The sequence below is a fragment of the Manis javanica genome, chromosome X (assembly GCF_040802235.1).
Source record: "Manis javanica isolate MJ-LG chromosome X, MJ_LKY, whole genome shotgun sequence".
NCBI lineage: Eukaryota > Metazoa > Chordata > Mammalia > Pholidota > Manidae > Manis > Manis javanica.
The window spans coordinates 136,016,507-136,036,434 of record NC_133174.1 but is presented as its reverse complement, the minus strand read 5'-3'; the positions used below and the strand labels follow the sequence as shown (position 1 = coordinate 136,036,434).

Here is a 19,928-nt window from a genome sequence, read left to right as displayed (position 1 = left end):
GCTAGCTTACTTACATATGCATGTGTCCATGTGTGTACATACACATGTGTATACAAGTATACACACAGATTATATGTAAGCACACACACACACACACTGGTAAATATTATTAAGTCATTTCCTCAGGTCTCTGAATGGCCCCTTCTAATGTCATTAAGTGATGCCACACGCATGGACAGGAGCGACAGACAGTTCAAATTCCTCTCTGAATTCCTAAGCTCTTTTGCTCATTTTTTAAAAAATTTGTAGTCTCTTCAGCTTTGTGCTATTCTCATGTCTACATGAGTGGCAGCCATTTACTACAAACCAAACTGAACTAGAAATCACTACAAGTGAGTTCACTAACACTGTGTTTAAAGACTGTAATAGTTATTCCATGATGCTATGAATGAACAAGAGTAAGCCGCTTAGGTTCTGCTGTGAAAGCCCACAGGAAGTGAGTCGATAAGAGGAGGATAAACACACATTCTCCACTGGGCGAGCACCTCCCTCTTGACCCGGAGAAGGGGTAAGCGACTTCTGGAACAAGAGTGCCAGAGAGCCGAAGGGAGTAAGGCCCCTGCCCTAAGGGATGTGAGAATGAGAATGAGGAGAGGCGCGGGAGGGCAGCCCAAACCTACCTTTGCTGCCTCTATTGATACAAGGAGCCATTAAAATGCCAACAGAAGGCAATAGCAATTAACAGACTCCCTTTGTTGAGCTCACAAACAAGCCCCCAATTTTTTTAAGCACTACGTATGTCAGTGATTCCCAGTCCTTTTCATTTTAAAAGAAGATTTTAAAGTTTACACCATCACTGTTATTTCCATTGCTTCTTGTATTTTATATTGCAGTGATCGTCTTCCTATTCTCCCTGTCACACCCCCCAACCACCCCTCACCCCCTCCAAATCAGGCAAAATAGTGTGAGCCATATATTTCTAAAAGTGAAAGTGAATTTAATGTGATTTGATTAGGGCATTATTTTCTGACAACTTCAAGCTTGAGATTCACAGGCAATGCCCTAAACTGCAGCTTTTCTCCTAAGGGATTTTAAAGCATCATAAAAACTCAGCAGTTGAAACAACTTCAAAGGTCATCTGGTTCAACCTTTATCTCATGCTGGAATCCCAGCTACAACATTCCTGATCAGGGGCATCCAGTCTTCGCCTACACACAAGGCATTCCCAGTCCTCTACCTGGAGCTCCATGAGGCAACCGCCACTCAACTGTAGAGTGACCGAACACCAAACACCCTTTCTGTCCCCCATCAAAGCTCAGTCACACGTGGGGTCATTGCTCAGGGCAGAGCACAGAGAACACGGTTTACAAAGGTCTCTCACCTGACTGTCACTGAATGACCCAGTCATGTAAAGCTTTGCTTGCAGAAGCACTGCAAAGACACCAGAGTGCTAGCCAATTAAATACAATAAACTTCTCAACACAAAGGCTGTCATCCGTCACCCATAGTGATAGGGTGGCTCTCTAGAAGAAACCAGCTGACTCCGTTTGGTCTTATTAACAAGCCTTCATACTCCAGTGCGAAGACCAGACTGAAACAACATGGAACCTAAACTCTCTTTAATGAGCTATTCCCTCAAGTCAGGATGAAGCTCTAGTCTAGATTTGAAACTAAATATTTATAAAAAGCAGTTGGTAGCAAGAGACTATTCATCTTAGGATGCCCCATTAACAGCTGGGACAATGACGTGTGAAAAAATTCTTTTATAATTTAGAGTCTTCCAGCAAAAAGAATCTGTACAACTGAATTCAGGGACTTGCAGTCATTCATCAGTAGGGCAGCATGGGAAGTCCTTTGCCGAACACTGACTATAGGCTAGTAGTGACCAACAAATGCAGGGCAATGTCACAGAGGCTACATTTTGACTTAAGGTCTCTCATGCAAAACAGATAGAAATAGTGACTACTAGGCACTAAAGAAATAATTCAAGGTGGCATTGGGTGAGCCTAGCCCCCTGGCAGCCACTAAGAAAGCCAGATGTCCTGTGCCACAAGTTGCAATCTATGATTGATAACCCAAACCCTGTCCAAAGAGTGGTTATGGAAATGGTTTGCTGTGACTCTGGCCAGTCCTCTTTCTCATGTTGATCTCCTTCACATAAATCTCCAGCATGAATGAACCAGGCCAGTGGTACTGAAGGGTAATCTGAGTGGGACGTGGAAAGGAGCATCTGTTTGTGTCCTCTTAGCGCCACAATCCCAGCAACTGGAAGGCTCTTCAGGCAGGACCTTGGGCACCTTGGAGAGACAAAACACTTTTGCCCACATCTCATCCTACTCTAAGCATGGAATGGTCTGACTCCAGGGGCCATTTATCCAATGGCCCCTATGACTTCCCCAGTGCCTGGCCCGTGACAGACATCCACAATATAGTTATGGAATGGAGGAATGCCCCTTCCCCTCTTCAGGAGACAGACTACTCAGGATCTCACACATCGCAAAGGTTTGGCTTCAGTCGTAAATATGTCTACTACCTCACAGAGTTACTGGAAGGTTTAACAGAGTTTACCTACGGAAAGTGCTGGAAGCAGTGTTTGATATGCTGTAGCTGCTCACTCCATGGGGGCCTTTGTCTCTGCCACGTGTAGACCAGTGAGGCCACCGTGAGAGATAGGCAGTTTCCCAGGAGGCACCAAGGATCAACAGTAGTTAGTTGATTCCTCTGGAAAGATTCCTGCCAGTCTTTCAATCCTTTTGGGTTCCCATATTGTGGCAATTTAAGGAGAAGATCCCCAGAGGGAGGCTTCCCTGGGCATGGGCTGTTGAGGATCTGCTTGTCACCCCAACATTCTGGACCAGGTGGACAGGCCTCTCCCTGCTCTATCTACCCTAAAAAACAGAACTAGAGCCTTCTGGGCATAGCCACCTGCCATCTGCATATTCAGACAGGGTCACTGTGAGTTTGTCCAGGCAAATATCACATGCTGGGACGTGGTGCCCTCAGACCCTGGGAGAGTTGACGGGAACTAAACAGATGATACGTACTCTGTGGCCCCCAGGACAGAGCTATAACCAAGGGCTGAAAGCTCCAGAGAGGCCCTTTTCATACACAGAATGGGATTTGTTCCACAAGTGTCCAAACAGGAAGGAATGATCCACCTCAAGGGGTATTTGAATTCTCCTCCCATTTTTTTGGATAGGCAGAAGCTGGGTAACCACTGGTAGAGGGATTGAGGAAAAGACTTCAGCCCTGGCAAGGAGCTGGCCCAGCTCTCATCTCCCTGGGGGACCTGCATGAGTCTGAAGTTCTAAGACTGCACAACTGCTAGGATGGGGGTCTGGGAGTCTTGCCTCTCTTTACCATCACGCCTTCCAAGAGAATCGAGCCATATCCACATTTATCATTTTGCCTGCACACCACTAAGAGTAGTTCAAATTGATTCATGAAAATTGGTATTTCTTTTTATATTTTTATAGCCTTTATGACTTTTACATTTCAGCTTTTAAAAGGGAGATTATCATTTTTAAAAATGTGGCTCCCAGAGAGCCTGAATTCCCTCCTGTTAACATTCAAAGAAGGGACACAAAATATCTATACTGATGCTAGGAAGGCTTCATCATCTGTTGTTCAGTTAGGAAGATCCAGTCTTAACTGTTAAACACAAGAAATATAAACAAGTGTGGGTTAATCTGCCAATGAAAAATGAAGGTCTAATAATGTGACGATTTAAATAAAGGATGCCTTCTTGGATTTTAAAATTGATGGGGCAGAAATCTCCATTAGCCACAATGGTTTTGGACCTGATATTTGGCATCAATGAAACAGCTTGCCAGATAGTAATGGCTTCAGCCCCCTGAATATGTTACTTCCCCTTTTTTTCCAGTGAGGAAGAGGTCCAGTATCTCTATTACCCTTTCAAAGTAAACTCATGAAAGGAAAAAACTGCCTATTTTTCCTTAAAAAATGTTTCATTTTGTCCAATCTCAGTCATTCAACATGGGCTGCCTCATTCACTACCACCTTTTAAAAATGTCTCTCATAAAATGCACAAATAGTCCTTAGGAGAAATTAGTTAAATGGCTCCCAGAAAGCAGTGTTGTTTTTCCCCTTTGCAAATACCGCTGTATCCCAGCTCACTAATAAAGGCGAGTCTGAAAATTTATCAGAGTAACAGATATGATTAAAAGGAAGACAATGAAAAGGGACACTGATGGTCATGCTATGGGCTCTTTTTCTAGATGCTCTTAGACCTATCCACAGAAGTGAATAAAACCAGAACTACTAAGCCATTTACAGGAATAAACATGAGGAATGCAAAAGCCAGCATCGGAAGGGTGGCTGAGAGGGACGGAGGGTCGTCTAGTAAGAAGTAAGTGACCTTAGGCTTCTCCCCAAGGGCTGAGGAAGCTAGGCTGTATTCGGGGCACACCGACAGAGGTGCTGGCATTCATTGGTTGGCAGTGGGGGCAGCACAGTAGAGGATGGACATCATACAGGCCAACACAACTGGGACTTTTCCCATCCCAACCACCATCACCAGAAGGCAGCATTATGGCTGCAATGCCTTCTTCTGAGAATAAAGTAATGTCAGAACTGCATTCAGGAAATTCAGGTGCTGGCATGTGAGCAAACAAGAATTCACAAATGCCCATTTCATCCTACCAGCCACCCCCACCCCACCCAGCCTACAAGGTAAGGCCCAGATTGACCAGTGAGACTGTGGTCACATGCAGAAGAAAAGGAAGGGCTAGGAAACGTGAAACAAGCAAACGCCTGAGCAATAGCTGGGACTAGCACTGCATTCTCTATTCTTTATTTGGTGTCTGTCTGTTCAACCTTCCATTACGAGTCTTTACACCCCAAGTTCTCTGATTGTTGTTGTTAAACGAGTGGGTGTCTATGAAATAATGACAGTCACATTAACCCCCAAAACCTGGACCATTTCTGTGAAGTCATGTGAGCACGTTCATTTAGTTCTGGCTTCCCCCAATTCCTATGCATAATGGCAAAAAAAATAATTAAAGTTCAATAAAGATTTATGAGTGGACTCTCCTCCCAACTTCTGCTCCATAGCTGGGTGACGCAGCTTAACTAGAACATCTCGGAGAAATGCCATAAGCCAGGAAGTTTCTGACTTGTGTATCATTTATGATACCCCTGGGGAGCAGGACTTGCCTAAGGAAACCAAGGCCCGGCACCCCATAAGGTTCTCATTACAAACAGGAATGTGCCAGGCCAGATGCACTGGGGGGTGTCAAGCTCTGCAAACTCTCCCTCCCCAAAAAACTCATAAATTTTGTAGAGCATATTGTTTTTCCTTGAATTTTTATGATTATGTTCAATTTAAGGAAGCTCACCCCCAACTTCATCATGTATACCTTAGTTTTTAAGTGTTATTTGTTGTCCACAAAGTTGCATGAACTTTCTGCTGATCATGTTTTTTACATAAATCCATATATTTCCAACCACCCATGAATTTAAAACCTGCCCCTTCATCTAATTTGGGATGCAATGAGAGGCCCAACAGATTTCAAAGTTTTCCTGTTGGGCAAACTCACCTTTCTCTCTTCCATTAAGGCAATGAACCCAATAATGGTGATCAGAGTGTAAAAAGGTAGTCAGGTCAGGGCGGAGAAATTGAATGTTGGGGTGACATTGTAAGGCTAGGAAGGATGTACTGTTCCGGAGAAACCACTGAAGCATTCATGGCCCAAGAAAAAAAGACTCCCCATCCCCAGGGTCAAGGATAAGGGCATGACTGGAATGGTGGGTTAGAGTTGGACATCTAGGCATTGTTATCTCTCACATTTTAACTTGTTTTAGTGGATTTCAGTGATTTCAGTGTTAATATCACCAAATTTACTTTATAATTCACATATTCAAGGTCTGAAATTTAACCAATGTCAAACTGGTTACCAACCAAAACTGAAATCTTTCAGCAAATCATGTATTAAGTAAGAAGGACAATGTCTGTAAACCCTTTCGTCTGCCTCACTGTACCTGTGGCTGTTCTTAAGATTACACCCCAACCGGAAAGTCTTCCTTATACACCCCAGACACCCAGAGGCAGGGCAAGTCCTGTATGGTCCAGTGTCACCTAATGAGATAGAAACAGGAGACAGAAAGATCCCACTCTACCTACAAACGTTTAGGATAGGAATGAACTGCGAAGCCAGATGTAATCCTGTGTTAAATCAGTTTATGAGAAGTAGACAAAATCACAACTTTATTCAATGTGTCATTTATCCTGGGTGACTAATGCATTATTTGTATGAAGTTAAAATTGAGCTTTGAGAAACTATGAAATCCATCAAATGGCCTACTTTATGCAATTTTAACAGGCAGATCCCATTAGGATTCTACTCTGCATAGCTTTTGGTTACAATCATTGACCAGTATCCTTATAAATTAATCAACTGAGGTAATACTGGCTCAGCTGTCATCATTTGCTACTAATCTACATTTAGAATGCACTTCAACTTTTCAAGCCTCTCGAAATAGGTTCATCCAATTTCTATTTTTTGTTCAAAGCATATGAGTAACTGTGATTGTTTACAAAAGCCTAGGAGGTAAGAGAGGGCCACTAGTGTCTAATTTTCAATGGTCTTCAAGTGTGCCTTGGCATTTTACTGTAATTTCCGGGTAAAACGCTAATCAAGATCCAACGATAATGGTCTTCATCATTCTTGATGGGACCTTCTACCACCTGCAGTTTGCATATATGTGCACTGATGAAGTTTAAACTGTTACAGAACCTCAAAACCAACTGGCCATAATGCCTAACTGTAGCAAAAGAGATAACATTAATATTTAGTAGTTGGCTTTTTTGAAAGGTCCGACGTGGCTCTTGCATTTCTCCTGGATCTTTAATGCTCAGATACATTTCATTGCTGATTATGAGACCAAATTTATTCAAGACCCGTAAGTATCTACTCTTTCTCCTCCTAGTATGTACCTTAATGTCTGATTAATGTAACTACCTGGGTGTTTTATCTGCACTAAAATGTCCCAGATTGTTTATCTTTTTCTCTTCCTTGACCTGCATCTTGTCACCTTTAATTCTGCACTGTGAAAACAACAGAATAACATTTAGAGGTTTTTTTCCCCCAAGATTATTTGTAATACTTGGAAGTTGCCCGTCAAACTGTTATGTGCAACTCTGACATAGCAAAACCACGTATCCTTCGGGGTGCTTGCTCAGTGGGCTGACGTGCGTAAGGCAGGTGGCACACTGTCCCACCAGTGCTGCTTCTCTTACCCCGACACGTCCTTGGGATGCAACTGTAATCTGAATCCTCCACATGCATAAGTAGAAAATGTATTCAGACTAAAAATATGTGTTAGGAAAACCCAAATCCTAGGGTAGCTTCCCAAGCAGGAACTATAGAAGAAGGAGAATGTGAAAAAGAGAAGAAGGAAGAAGAGAAAGAGGAGGAGAAAAGAAAGAAAAAAAAACAGGCATCTGGCTCAGAGGACACAGTGCAAAAAAAGTGTGGAGATACCTACTCAGCAAATGTTGAAGGCATGTTCTCCCCCACTTTCTGTACTTGATGAAAGCCTCAATCCAGTGATGGTACTAAGATACCTTTTTTAAGAAGTCAGCCCAATTACCCTTATAGCATTGTTGTAGATACTAAATGTAGGTATAGCTCATGAAAAGAAAATATTATACATAAAAATCTAAAATCATACATCTGAGAAGTTTAGGGCTGTTTGGGAGATTACTCTCTTCAAAAAAGAATTCCCCACAGAATTCCTGGCAAGCATTTAATTCAGAAAGTTTTAATAAGCATGCCTGTTTCAGGAGCGTATCTATTGATGGTGAAGCAGCACAGCTGCCAGCACCTGCCTGTCCACTGTAGTTTCAGCTCTTCTCTTCCACCCATTCTTGCCCCTCTGAGCTACCTTTTCACAAATTTGATCACACAAAGCATTAGGCAGGTTACTGTAGATCAATCCATGTATTTATCCAACAGAAAATAACTGTCATGTACTGTGTGCCAGACAAGGTTCTGAGCACAGCTGATGCAGTAGTGAATTAAAAAACAAAACAAAACCCACACTCATTGAGCTCCCCTTCTTGTCAAGTTTGAATTAAGTCAATGTTTACATATTGATGCACTTTCCTCCCAAGCACTGAATCTGTTGCTTACACAAAAGAGGAGTGGAATTCTGTAGTCTCTTGTCATAGACATTGGGTCAGTTACACCTCACGTTCGGTTATGGGCTTAAAAGTCGGATGCTAATTTGTAAATTCAAGTTGAGTGACAAAAGCCTCATCCATGCCATCCACTGCAGAACTCCAAAGCACACAGGGCTTTCGCCACTGTTTTAGCTTCTCTCCCAGGGCATCACCAGGGGTTAGCAGAGCAGCTAAGGATTCACATGGCCTGTGTTACTTTTGGCTCTGCAACCTACTACCTGCGTGACCTTGGCCAAGTCACTGAACCCTTCTTCACATTCCCCCCACCTTGCAGAAAGGGAAACTGGATAACACAAATCAGAGCTTGTCACATAGACAAATATTAGCTCTAATTATTATTTTCACTTTCGACTAATATTACTATGAGTTATTGCTATGGCTTTCCACTTAGACTCATTATTTGGGGCCTAGCATAGTCCTTGAATAAATCGAATAAATGAATGATGCTGTACTCTGAGTAGCTACACTAGGCTTACTCTGGGCTTGACATTAGGAATACAGAAATAAAAGACATCTTTTCATCCCTCAAAACAACTCAGATGCATCAGAAGTATGTGCAGGGCAGCTGGGAGCACAGAGGAGGGGTGTCTAAGCGGATAGGGCTGGAGTATGTAAGTTTGGGGGGCAGGGGAGGCAGGGGGATTGTAGCTAGTGGCTTCTCAGAGAAAGAGCTGAGATTTGGAGAATGATAAAGCCAGAAAAAGAACTGCCGGGTGGCCAAACAACTGATCACAAAGACCAGTGTGAACACCCATCAGATGGTACCAGGATGCCAACTCACTCCATGAAAAAGAAATGCAGAAGGCAAAATATTGGTATACACCTTCCAGACAAATGAGTTAATTAAAAAAAAATTGAAGAAGGAGAACAAGTGGAGATATATTTGGGTACATCTCAAGAACCACAATATACGGTTCTTTTGAAAATAGCTGCTTTGCCAGCAATTGTGGCAATTTGCAAACATTTGTTTCAATTGATTCAGGAAAACAGATTTTCATTTGGTATTTCTTTGAAGAATGTTTGCATGAATATTGCCATAATTCAGACAGTCAAAATAGTTGTCAAGAGTCTTGTGGCTGACCCTCCGCAAATGGCGGCCATTGCTAATGAGCACACTCCATTTGCGTGGCAAAATGTAACTTCGGCAATTATGTGAAGAATGTGGGCTACTGGCAAAGCAGACAGCTCCGGGTCCAGAGTCAGCTGTTTCATACTGAGTGTTGGCCACTCGTGGTCTTCTAAACATTCCAAATTTCTGGCTGCCCATTTTACTCTGGATCCTGCTAATAATACTAAAAGACCTTCCTGAGCCCTGACAAGGATTGCTCCTCCTTCTCTAGTTCACATTGTCTCTCTTGGAATTCCTATTTTCCTCGCATCCATCTCACACTATTTCTAGTTCTTCATTCCAGTGTGAAGTCAGTGGGACTGAAGGTCATCTTTTACATTCCCTCCATCTCCCTCTCAAAGTGACTGCCCAGAAAAGCGTTGGACACAGAGTAGGCGCCCAATGAAAACAGTTCTTGATAGAGGTGACCAACACTGAATGTGGGCCCAAGGACTCCTGACCCAGCTTTGTCACTTACAGACTGTATGTCCCTGGACAAGCTGTCTTCACATCCTGGGCCGCAGCACCCTCGTCTATACCATGAGGAGCCTGCACCAGATGATCCTGAAGGGCGCTCCAGTCTTGAAATACTAGTTTCAAGGAATTGATTAATTCCTACACACCACAGCCAAGCTTTCTGCCAGCAAATAAATAATGGCTAATTGATGAGACCTCTCCATGATTCCATGACCCTTCGTCAGAAACATCCATCATGCTGGAATTTAATTTAGTTACTATGGCTGTGCCGACCTGGCACATGAAAACAATCAGTCTCTTTGGAAAATGAATTCATTGAAAAAATTAGTTGACTGACATCCCGGAAGGAAAAATAAAGCCTGTGCGATGGCATTTTCCACTGTGCACCAGATAGTTAGGTCATCATGTACATATTACTACAGGAAGAAGGTTAAAGGCTAAACCAACCTCCTTACATGCTCCTTCTAGCCAGCTGGTTTGATGCAACCATTCTAGAGACCCAAAGACCAAGAAGACATCAGACTTCTGAGAAACGTTTTCTTCCAAGGACTGGTAAAGCCCAGACTGCAATTTTAGCACCACTACAAGGTAAGTAGGTTTTTATTTTCTATTTATATAAGAAGGAACTCACTTCAAATGTTATTTCCAGAGATACGTTGCCTACAAAACACAAAATTCAGACTCCAGGAATATGATTCAATCGAGGCCACCAAGAGATCCAGTATCTGCGACTGAGATCTGGTTTTCGCTGAAGATGGTAGACAGTGCAGAGAACTATTATTTGGAAATCTAACAAAACAAACCATTCTTCATAGGATGGAAGTCATGTGTTCTTTCCCTTTTTTCCAGCAAAAGAAACATTGAACAAATAAATAGATGCGTGATTTTAAGTTTCTAATGAAAGAGAAACCTGTTTCTTAGCTTATTTCCCAATGTGTGGCTTGTATGCCTTCAGATACCAGCACATACCTATTGAAGAACCAGTATCAATGATTACTTTAAATCACTGGCTGACTTTCTTTTTCAAATGAAGCAAAATGCACAGGTATATAAAAAATGGTATTCTATAAACTAAGCAATCCATAATCAACATCAGGTTCTCACGGCAGTGCTATTGCCAGCCTGGCTTAAATCATGCCATTTTATTTAAGCCTTCAGATAATTTTTCTCAGCTCAGTAAGTAGGTGGATGTTAGCAGCTAAGGTCATCGAAAAGATTTACTTTAAAATAAATTCAACCATTCAGAGCATTGCCCTCTCCACCATATAAAGTATACCTTGCTTTAAACATGCATATAAAATTTCATTAAAGTGCAACATAAAAGTTTTACATTAGAGGAACCCAGTGCTGGACCTTTGTTTAATGGTCATGATAATTTATGGCATGGATCTGCTACAGTTAAGTAGAAAAACAGGCTTCTCATGATGAAATACAAGTCATAAAGGCCGAAACTCAAGGAAAGCTGGAGGAATCTCAGCCCTCCAGCCTCTCAGCTCTTCTTTAGGTTTTTGTCACACATTCTTCTTTAACATTCTCCGTACAGATTGGGACACAATACCAGTCCATTAACCCCCATACCCCTATGCCTTAAAAGTTGTTTTTTTTTCCAGCTCTAAGTATATCTTAAAATTCATAGAAATTATTTTTTTTTATCACACTGATAAATATCATGGGCTTCAGTTTTGTCTTTTCCTCTTATGCTTCTTCTGTAACCATTGTTCTTGCTTATTACTTTCTGCGAGAGACCAGACTGGCTAAGCAGATTGTCAAAGAAAAAAAAACACTAGAGATAATTAAAACACTATCAAACAGGCAGAGGGCCAGTATTATCACCAGCCTTTACTAAGCAACTATGCATTTGCATAGAACACTCTTTGAACTGATGGGGCTCTAACATCAACCCACAGGTGTTTATTGAGCACCTGTAACGGGAAAGGCCCTGTGCTAGATGATGCAAGCAGGGTGATAACACCCCTCCCTAGGAAGCAACGTGGATGTTAAACACAAACCACTTAATGCAACAGTGGTGATGCAGTGAAATGAGCAATAAACACAAACCCTAAGACCATCCACTTACTGTGCAAACTTAGGCAAGTCAGTTAACCTCTCCAAAGTTCAATTTTCTTATCTACAAAATGGAGCTAATACCAGTCCTGACAAACCCATAGGGTTCTTGTGATGATCAAATCAAATCACAGGTGTGTGATTTGCCAAGAAATGTTATCCACTTCCTACATGCAGCTTTGAGGCTCCAAATCAACCAGACAAATATATTGTGGTCTTCTCTATGTTCAAGTATCAAATCTTCAAAATTAGGGTATTTAAATTGAAATGGACAGTTTTCAAGGACTTGCATTTTGCCTCTTTTATACATAAAGTTTGCTATTTGCAGATTTTCATTAAAGGGGTGTCCATAAAAGAAGGGCTAAGAGATTGCATCAGTACATAAATTGTGTCTTTTTTTAATTAAAAGAAAAAAGTGGAGTTCAAAGGCCAGTCACTTTCACGGTAATTCCACAGATTTTGTTGTTGTTAGGTAAATGTACCATATACAACCCAATCCGTTTGTTTCATAGAGAGCCTAATGCTACTACCCACAGGGTAACACTAAACAACAGGCCATGAGATTTCAGACTGAGGTTTCTAGGAGAGGCACCTGACTGGAAATTAGGAGATGTGGATTCCTGACCTAGCTCTACTACCAACCAGGCTGTGTAAACTAGGACGCATCAAAGAATTTCTCTGGGGCTGTTGTTCATCTGTGGAATGGGAATGACACCTGCACATCTAATTCACAGTGACCAAAGGGGATGACATATGGGAAAGGATTCCACATGTTGGGAAGACTTGGACACGATGTCACTGTTAACTGTGAGGCTCCGGGGTCAGCTCCATCTAGGCTGAAACCCGACTGCAGCACCAAGGGGCTAAATATTCCATTACTTCACCGGTAGAGACCATAGTGGGTCCTAGGTCATGACATTGTCTGAAGGATAAAGTAAAATGGAGTATTTAAATCACTCTGTTATGCTTGGAACACAGAGTAAATACTCAATTAACAGTAGCAATGTCAATGATGTGCTCCACCCGCCCCCCACCCCCTGCTGCACGCACACACCCATACACCTTCAGAAAGCCGTCTCCAACTTATGATCTTGAGTACTTCTGTGATCTTGAGTTCTTTAATCAGCAATAATTTATTTCCATTATCTGTAAACAAGTCTCTTAAATCTCTTTATCCCACAGCAATGAGAAAAAGACAGACAAAATTAAAGGTGGAAAATGTTGTTACTGTACTAATTGTTTTGTCTACATGACAGGCTCATCAAGTATATGACAGTTTCCCTTTTTGAGGTATGACCTACAGCTCTAAGCTCAGAAGGCTACAACTTCTAGATTGTTCCAGAGATGGCCATTTTATTGGACTTCTATGATTCTGAAATTGTTAAATATGTGCAAATTTTGCATGCAAGAAATAGTATTAGCTAAGAATAATGGGTATGAAATAAAGGTTCGGCACATTAAAGTCATTTCTATTCAACAACAATTAGCATGTTTAAATACAATATAATTTTATCCATCTACAAAATGCATAAATGTTTAGAATCTTGCTTATGTGTATAATGACAGATTCATTTTTGAAGCAGTCATTTTCAATCTTGATTTGTGTATTTTAAAGTTGTTAAATGCTTGACTGAATCATTAGCAAAACAATTCACGTATCGTTAAACTGATTTCTAACATGAGATAAATTCTTCTTTGTCCAACTGGCGTGTTTTAAATTTACAGAGATAGCTTTTATTCTTTGGGGGGCTTTGGGAGGTCCTGGAGGAGACCTTACCACTGGAGGAGACTTCACCTCCTGGAGTACAGCTTCCCCATACACTCCCTTAAGAAACTCAACCCCAAATGGTTTGCTGAATGAATACTCAAACACACTGGAGAAAACATATTGTCCTCGCAAAGAAAAGAGACCATAGACGGTCTCCCTTTTAATGGAAGACCAATACAGAGGAAGGGGGAAGATAAAATGGATGGAGGTAGAGAATGTGAAGTCCTGGCAAGCTTCAGGCCTTAGTCAAAACAAGACCCTGTGCCGCCACCTCCACATTCCTCCTAGCCCGAGGCTAGCCAAGGCTGTATTGGCTCTCTCCCCCACACCTCACTGGTCATAAACAGGCCTGTTGCCCTCTTCCGGAGGACTGCGGCTAAGGAGGCCTCAGCAGACCTGTGTGCACAGAGCCAGCGGTGGCAGCCAGGCTGCTGCCCTGCATGGGCCATGCCGGCCTGGAGCTGGAACAGTTCACTTTTGTCTGGAGAGCAGGGCCCTCCTCCCCTGCAAGGCTGAGGGAAACCAGGGAAAGTGTTGGCTGCTGGGAGAGGCCCGCGGCTGCCTTCACCCCAGAAGGACGGACTGAAGCCTGGCCAGCACATGGCCCCTTCCTAGCCTTGACAGCCCCACACAGACCTTTGAACTTTCTATTTATATAACAGTTTAGTGAGTTTAAGTCTCTTCCTGTATAACTGCCCGTTTGCAAGCGAACCTCTAATTAGGCTACTTGTGAGACAAACAACTGATGCCGTCCTTCACACTGAGCAGTCCACCACTGTCACAACGGCTTAACTGCAATTTGCAGGAGGCTTTTTATCATTTTGGTTCTAGCTATCACGTTGGTTTTCTTTTCATTTTTTACTGTTAAGAATGCAACTCTTTCTGTGCCTGTCTGTCCTTTCTTCATTCCTTCCTTTTTTTTTTAATAAAAAGAAGATAAGCACCTCCACAGAGGGGATGAAGAAGGACCAATACCTAATCAGCTGGGGGACAGGCAGTGCTTCCAGGACGGAAGGCCTGTACACTTCGCAGGCCCTCTTGCTCCCCTCTCCCTTTAAATGGGGGCTAAGGTCAACCCTATTGCCGGTAAACAAGTCCAAATCTAGCCACAAGATCTCCAGACACCTAAACAATTCATTCACTGGGTTACCACAGACAAGCCTATGGAATGATTTAAACAATAACATTTTATTTTTCTTCCTTTATCTTTTTTCACTTTTTTAAGAGCCAGTGGTGTCTTTGGTGTGCACAGACAGACATCTGCGCCTTCTGCTTCTCTCACAGACTGGTTCTATTTAATTCAGACTCAGGTGCACATTGCTCGTTCATCCAGGAATCTTGAAGAACTTATGCTTTGGCCCTTTCATCACGTCCAGGGCATGATCCATTAAGGTAGTTTTGCAGTCTGTGAAATCCAGGGCTGTGGTCTGTTAGGCACTGAGCACTCACAGACCCAGGCACACTGCAGCGTCACGCGTGCCCCATCCTTTCCGTTAATGTTCCTCCTGACAAATGTGTGGGTTTATAAATGGGCATGGACTTTCTGTGTACTACAGTCAAGTGTTTGCAAATAACACATAGGCCTGCGTATGTAAAGTCCTCTTTCATTCAGTCTGGGTAAAGGAGTTGGTTTTTTAGCTGGCCTGATCCATTTACTGTCAGACATCTAGGGTTATAGGAGAGAGAGCTCAGAGCTTTCTGTTGCACAAATGAATGTTGAGAAAAGGGCCAATGTAAATGAGATCCTTAACTTGGCTGGTGCCTTTTTCCTCCTTGGACCTCCTGGGGATTGGGGGTGGTGGTGGTGGATGCCATCACTCTAAGCAGCTACTTACTCCCTAGGAGGGGAAGTAAACATATAATGAAAATGTAATTGGCATGCTCTGGATGTCCAGAGAGTTTGGAAAGGTACAGATTTCCATTCAAGGCAGTATCAAGTTTTTTTAGTCCATCCACTATTTGTCACATTTATGCTTTTCTCTGTGGGGGGTGGGGGGGGACAAAATAGATGCACCGCCACATCACAAATGTTTACACACACAGATTCATAAGGAAGCTTGCCCCTGACAATCAAACAGTAAGAAGGGGAAATGTTTCTGGAACATATGCACAGAAGAAACAGGCCAGCTCATTTATGCAGATATGTTGTACTAATTCGTTGGTATTTCATATACTATCCAAGGAGTGTCCAAGTCTGCACGTTTCTTAGGCGATGTGGCAGTTAGGGAGGTGGAGGAGAAAATGTTTTGCGTTTTCCTTAATTTCAGAAGAGACAGTCTCCCAAGAGGGGTGGGGCATATCTTTCCAAAAAATGAAATCAAACCTAAAAGAGCTCTTTAAATATGCAACTACATGTACCTGAGATTAAGCTGAAATTAAAATAACATAACACATTTTTTAAATACCTAATATCTTGTAAATGTTGAACATTTGAACTACACACACTAAATCAATTACAGCAATGTTAAATTAATGATGTTACCCACACCGTATATTAGGCAAATTGTATGCAAATAGTAATGCCGTGGTTATCTGTTGTCTCCAAAAATAAATTAGGCGGAGTAGAGGCTGTGTGCAGGAGCATAATATTTAATTGAGCAGTAATTTTATTGTGATCTTTGCTTTTAAATAACAGCATGTCATTAAAAATTGTAATATGTTTTTCTGCAAAGCTGATAAAACCCTGCAAGGTATCAAAAATGCCTTACAGATTAATACCGATACAGAATAATTTGTGGCTTCAAGGATTTACCCGGAACTGCTGTAAAATAAAATGTATTTAAGTTGTGTTTATCTTGGATTTGCAACTAAAGGAGTCGTGATTGGCATAATGAAGCTATTGGCCAAGCGTATGACCCTTTTCTAAAGAAGGAAATTGCCCAAAATATCACATCAGCAAGGGACATCCTTGTAAAAATACACAGCATCCATACTCAACGGCTGCTGATAGTCTAATATTGCAACAGATTTCGCACCTATCGCTCAGTACTCCCGATTATTCTAATTACCTTTTAAAAGGCAATAACCCAGAGTGCAATTCTAAATCGCTGCCGCCGCACCCTCACCCCATCTAATTCCAAGGGCTAGGGGTTGGGGGGAACTTGTTATGCTAAAATATTGTGACAAATTGACAACGAGAACGTTTGTGACAGAAGGTGGAGTTTTTTAAAAAGTGAATAGTTATGTATATCACTATTTATGCACACGTGCGCGCACACATCACGCAGAGAAGAACAACTTTCCAGCTCCCCAGTCATCTCTGCACCCTGTTCAAAACCCTCTCAGAGACACATTTACGGTATTTGGCGAAAACCTTTGAATCCGAGCTGCGTGTCCATTCCACAAACCTGCGGCTGCCTCCCGGTGGGAGCGGACAGGGTTCCGGCCGTTAATTCAACGTGCACAGCCGTCGGGGCGGCCGCCTTCGGGGGCCAACTTCCAAAACCATCCGTCTTGAAAGCAGCACGCTTAAGACAGCCCGGCCCCGGGTTCCCCGCTCCGTGGCCCCCAAAGCCGCCGCTCGGCGCCCGAGTGCACGAAGCTTGGGCTGAGCGGATACGAGGCAAGGTGTGCGCGCCGCGCGGGGACGGAGGTGGCGCGGACGGAGGTGGCGACGACGGCCGCCGAAGAAGCGAAGGGCGGCCGGTGGCACCTTGCGGCTCACTGCCTGTCCCCACAGCCGACCGCCGGCGTCGGACACCCGGAAAGTTGAGGCTCTGCAGGCGCCAGCCTCCGGTGCGCAGGGAGCCAGCCCGGCGCTGGCAGCCGTTCTGGGGGCAAATCCTGGCGAAGGTGGTGCTGTTCTGCCCCCGGGCCGCACCAGACCCGATCGGGGACAAATGCAACTCTTTGGACTTGGCGTGCCGAGTGACGCTTTCGGGCCCCGCATCCCTCCCCGGGCCCGCGCCTCGTCCCACCCGGGCGCCGGACGGAGGACTCGCGGCGGCCGGGGCCAGGGGTGGCCGGGAGCAAGCGGAAGGGCGTCTGGGGCGCCCCCGCCGCAGCCCCGCGCCTCTTAACAAAGGCGAAAGCCTAGCCCCAGCCGGCAACCCGCGTAGCCAAAGAGAAGGCAAAACAGTAACACCTACCACTGCTGCTCCAAGTCCCAGTCCCTGAAAAAGTCGAATAGATCCATAGCGGCCGGGCGGCGCAGGCGGGCGTCCCTGCTCGGCGCGGGTCGGCGCGGCTCTCGGCGCGGTTCTCGGCGCGGCTCTCGGCGGCCCGGCTCCCCTGCCCTCCCGCCCGGCTAAAAGTGCGCGGGCCGCATCGGCGGCGGGCGCCGGAGGGGCCGGGTCCTGCGCTCGGGAGCGGCGGCGGCGGCGGCGGCGGCACCGGGCAGGCGAGCGCCTGGCCGCCCGCTCGGGTCCGCTCGCTCCGCGGCGGCCCGCGTGCCCAGCGCCCCGACGCTGCGGCGGACGCCGCTGGGGTCTCGGGCCGGCGGGGCCGCCTGCCTGGCGGGCTGCGGGCCGGCGGCGGCGGCAGCAGGAGCGGCCGGGGCAGCGGCAGCGGCAGCCTAGGCAGCGGCGGCGGCGGCGGCAGCAGCGGCGGCGGCTGCACAGGCGGCGGCCGCGGCAGCATCACACACTTACACACTCACAGGGGGCGGAGCCTGGGCAGCCTGAAGCCGCGACATGGAGCCGGCACGTTATCATCCCCGGATCTGGCAGGGGCTCGCTCCGCCCGCCCGCGCGGCCCGGGACCCCCCTCTGTCAAAATCAGCTGGCGCGAGCGGCCGCAGAGCGGGGGACCCGCGCCCGGGTCCCGGTCCGAGAGACAGTCACGGGAATGCTGCGGGGGGGAGGGGCGGCGGCGGGGTCGGGGCTCAGGCTTCGGGAAGGGGACCCCCACTCTGATTCCCCGCCCACTCCCACCCCTGGGAGCTGCGCTTCGCAGCCAGAAAACAGCGCACCAACTGCCGCGGGGAGGGGGTCGGACCCCGCTGCGCGACGCGTAGACCCCTCCCGGGGACTCTCCTCGGGTCCCCGAGCACCAGCGAAAACTTTGGCGGGCCCGAGCATCCCTCGGGTCCGCAGCGCAGAGCACGGGGGGCCGGGAAGGAGAAGGCGGTCACCTTCACCGTCCCCGCGGCGCCGCGTGCGGCCACCCGGGCATGCCGCAGTGCCAGACCGGGAGGCCAGGCGCGGCACGCCACCCAGTCGGTGCCCATGCTCTGGGCCCTGGAGTCCCGGGGCTGCAGGGCACGCACGATGGCCTTCCTTGTGTGGTCCTTGGGCTCGGGATTAGGACGCCAGGAAACTCGGTGGTACTATCACCTTGTCCGCACGGCCACCACGTGCCCTGAGAAAACGACTTCTGCACTTTGCTCCCCTTGAAAATGAGAAAACCATCAAGTGTCTGCCCGCTATCCCACCCATCGGCGGCCTGTCCCCCCTTCGGGCCAGAGAATCCGTCCCTCTGCACGTGCAGACTCCTCCCTCTATCAGCCTCCACAGCAGTCCGGGACAGGGCGCAGCCCCTTAGCCGTGCCTCAGGGAGAGGCTGCCTGGCCTGGAGAAGGGGTGTCCGAAGGGGCGGTACCCGGTTCTGGCGTTTCGGGAGCCCAAGTACTCCGGAGTCCCACATATCTCGTCTGCTTTCTCCGTGTCGCTGTAAGGAGGGAGTAGCCCCTGGCAGTGACTTCGTGTGTGCCTCTGATCAAGTCTCTTCTCAGGGGCTCATTTGTCCCCACCGTAGAAACAGACACTTGATCCACAGGCCATCTGGCTCTTGTTGCTCTGGCACCCTCCTTTCTATATGAATATGCTTCTCTAATATTATCTCATATTCTCAAAATCATCCACATAGCTTTTCTCTACTTTTTGTTTTGTTTTCAGAAGAAACTGAGGCAGTGCGACTGGGTAATTTGCTCAAGACCTGACATTGCTCCTAGAGGGGAACCCGGATTGGAACCCAGAATAAACCTGAAATCCCCTTTAGCGCTGAACCCAGTAGAAGGTGCTAGAGCTCCAAGAGGTGGATGACTTCAGAATCTGAGCTTGAAGGGGGCCGGAGTTTGGTTTCTTTCACATTTTTTGTTTCAGAAAAAAGCACACACTCACATACAGAAACAAGGCACTAAGATAAACTGCAATTCTAGCATCCTGTGAGGCTTTGCTTAAGTGTTTGCAAAGGACCAAGTTCTTAACAAATACCAGCTGACTGATGCAAATTAACCAATGGGCAGCCAAGGGAAGACTGACTTTCAAATTGCCTTGTCAATTTGGCTACTTGTGTAAACTCCTCTGGTCAAAGATTCCACCGTGGAAAAGCTATTGGTAAAACCAGTGCCAGGATTTTCAAATGATCTCTGTGCCTTGTTTATTCATGGAATTCCAGTCTCCAGCCCTAGACTCTGAGCCTTTGAGGTG

At 45.6% G+C, this 19,928-nt stretch overlaps 1 protein-coding gene across 4 annotated transcripts in view; it reads right to left on the bottom strand.

The window, feature by feature from the left end:
* Nucleotides 1-17,824, bottom strand: part of AFF2 (ALF transcription elongation factor 2) — a 438,865-nt gene extending 421,041 nt beyond the window's left edge. For all 4 annotated transcript variants that reach the window (XM_017639874.3, XM_017639876.3, XM_017639875.3 and 1 more), the window contains exon 1: nucleotides 17,649-17,824. In XM_017639874.3, the coding sequence (XP_017495363.2) occupies nucleotides 17,649-17,695 (47 nt within the window). In that variant the 5' untranslated portion in view covers nucleotides 17,696-17,824. The remainder of the gene's footprint in view (nucleotides 1-17,648) is intronic.
* Nucleotides 17,825-19,928: the final 2,104 nt, after the last annotated feature.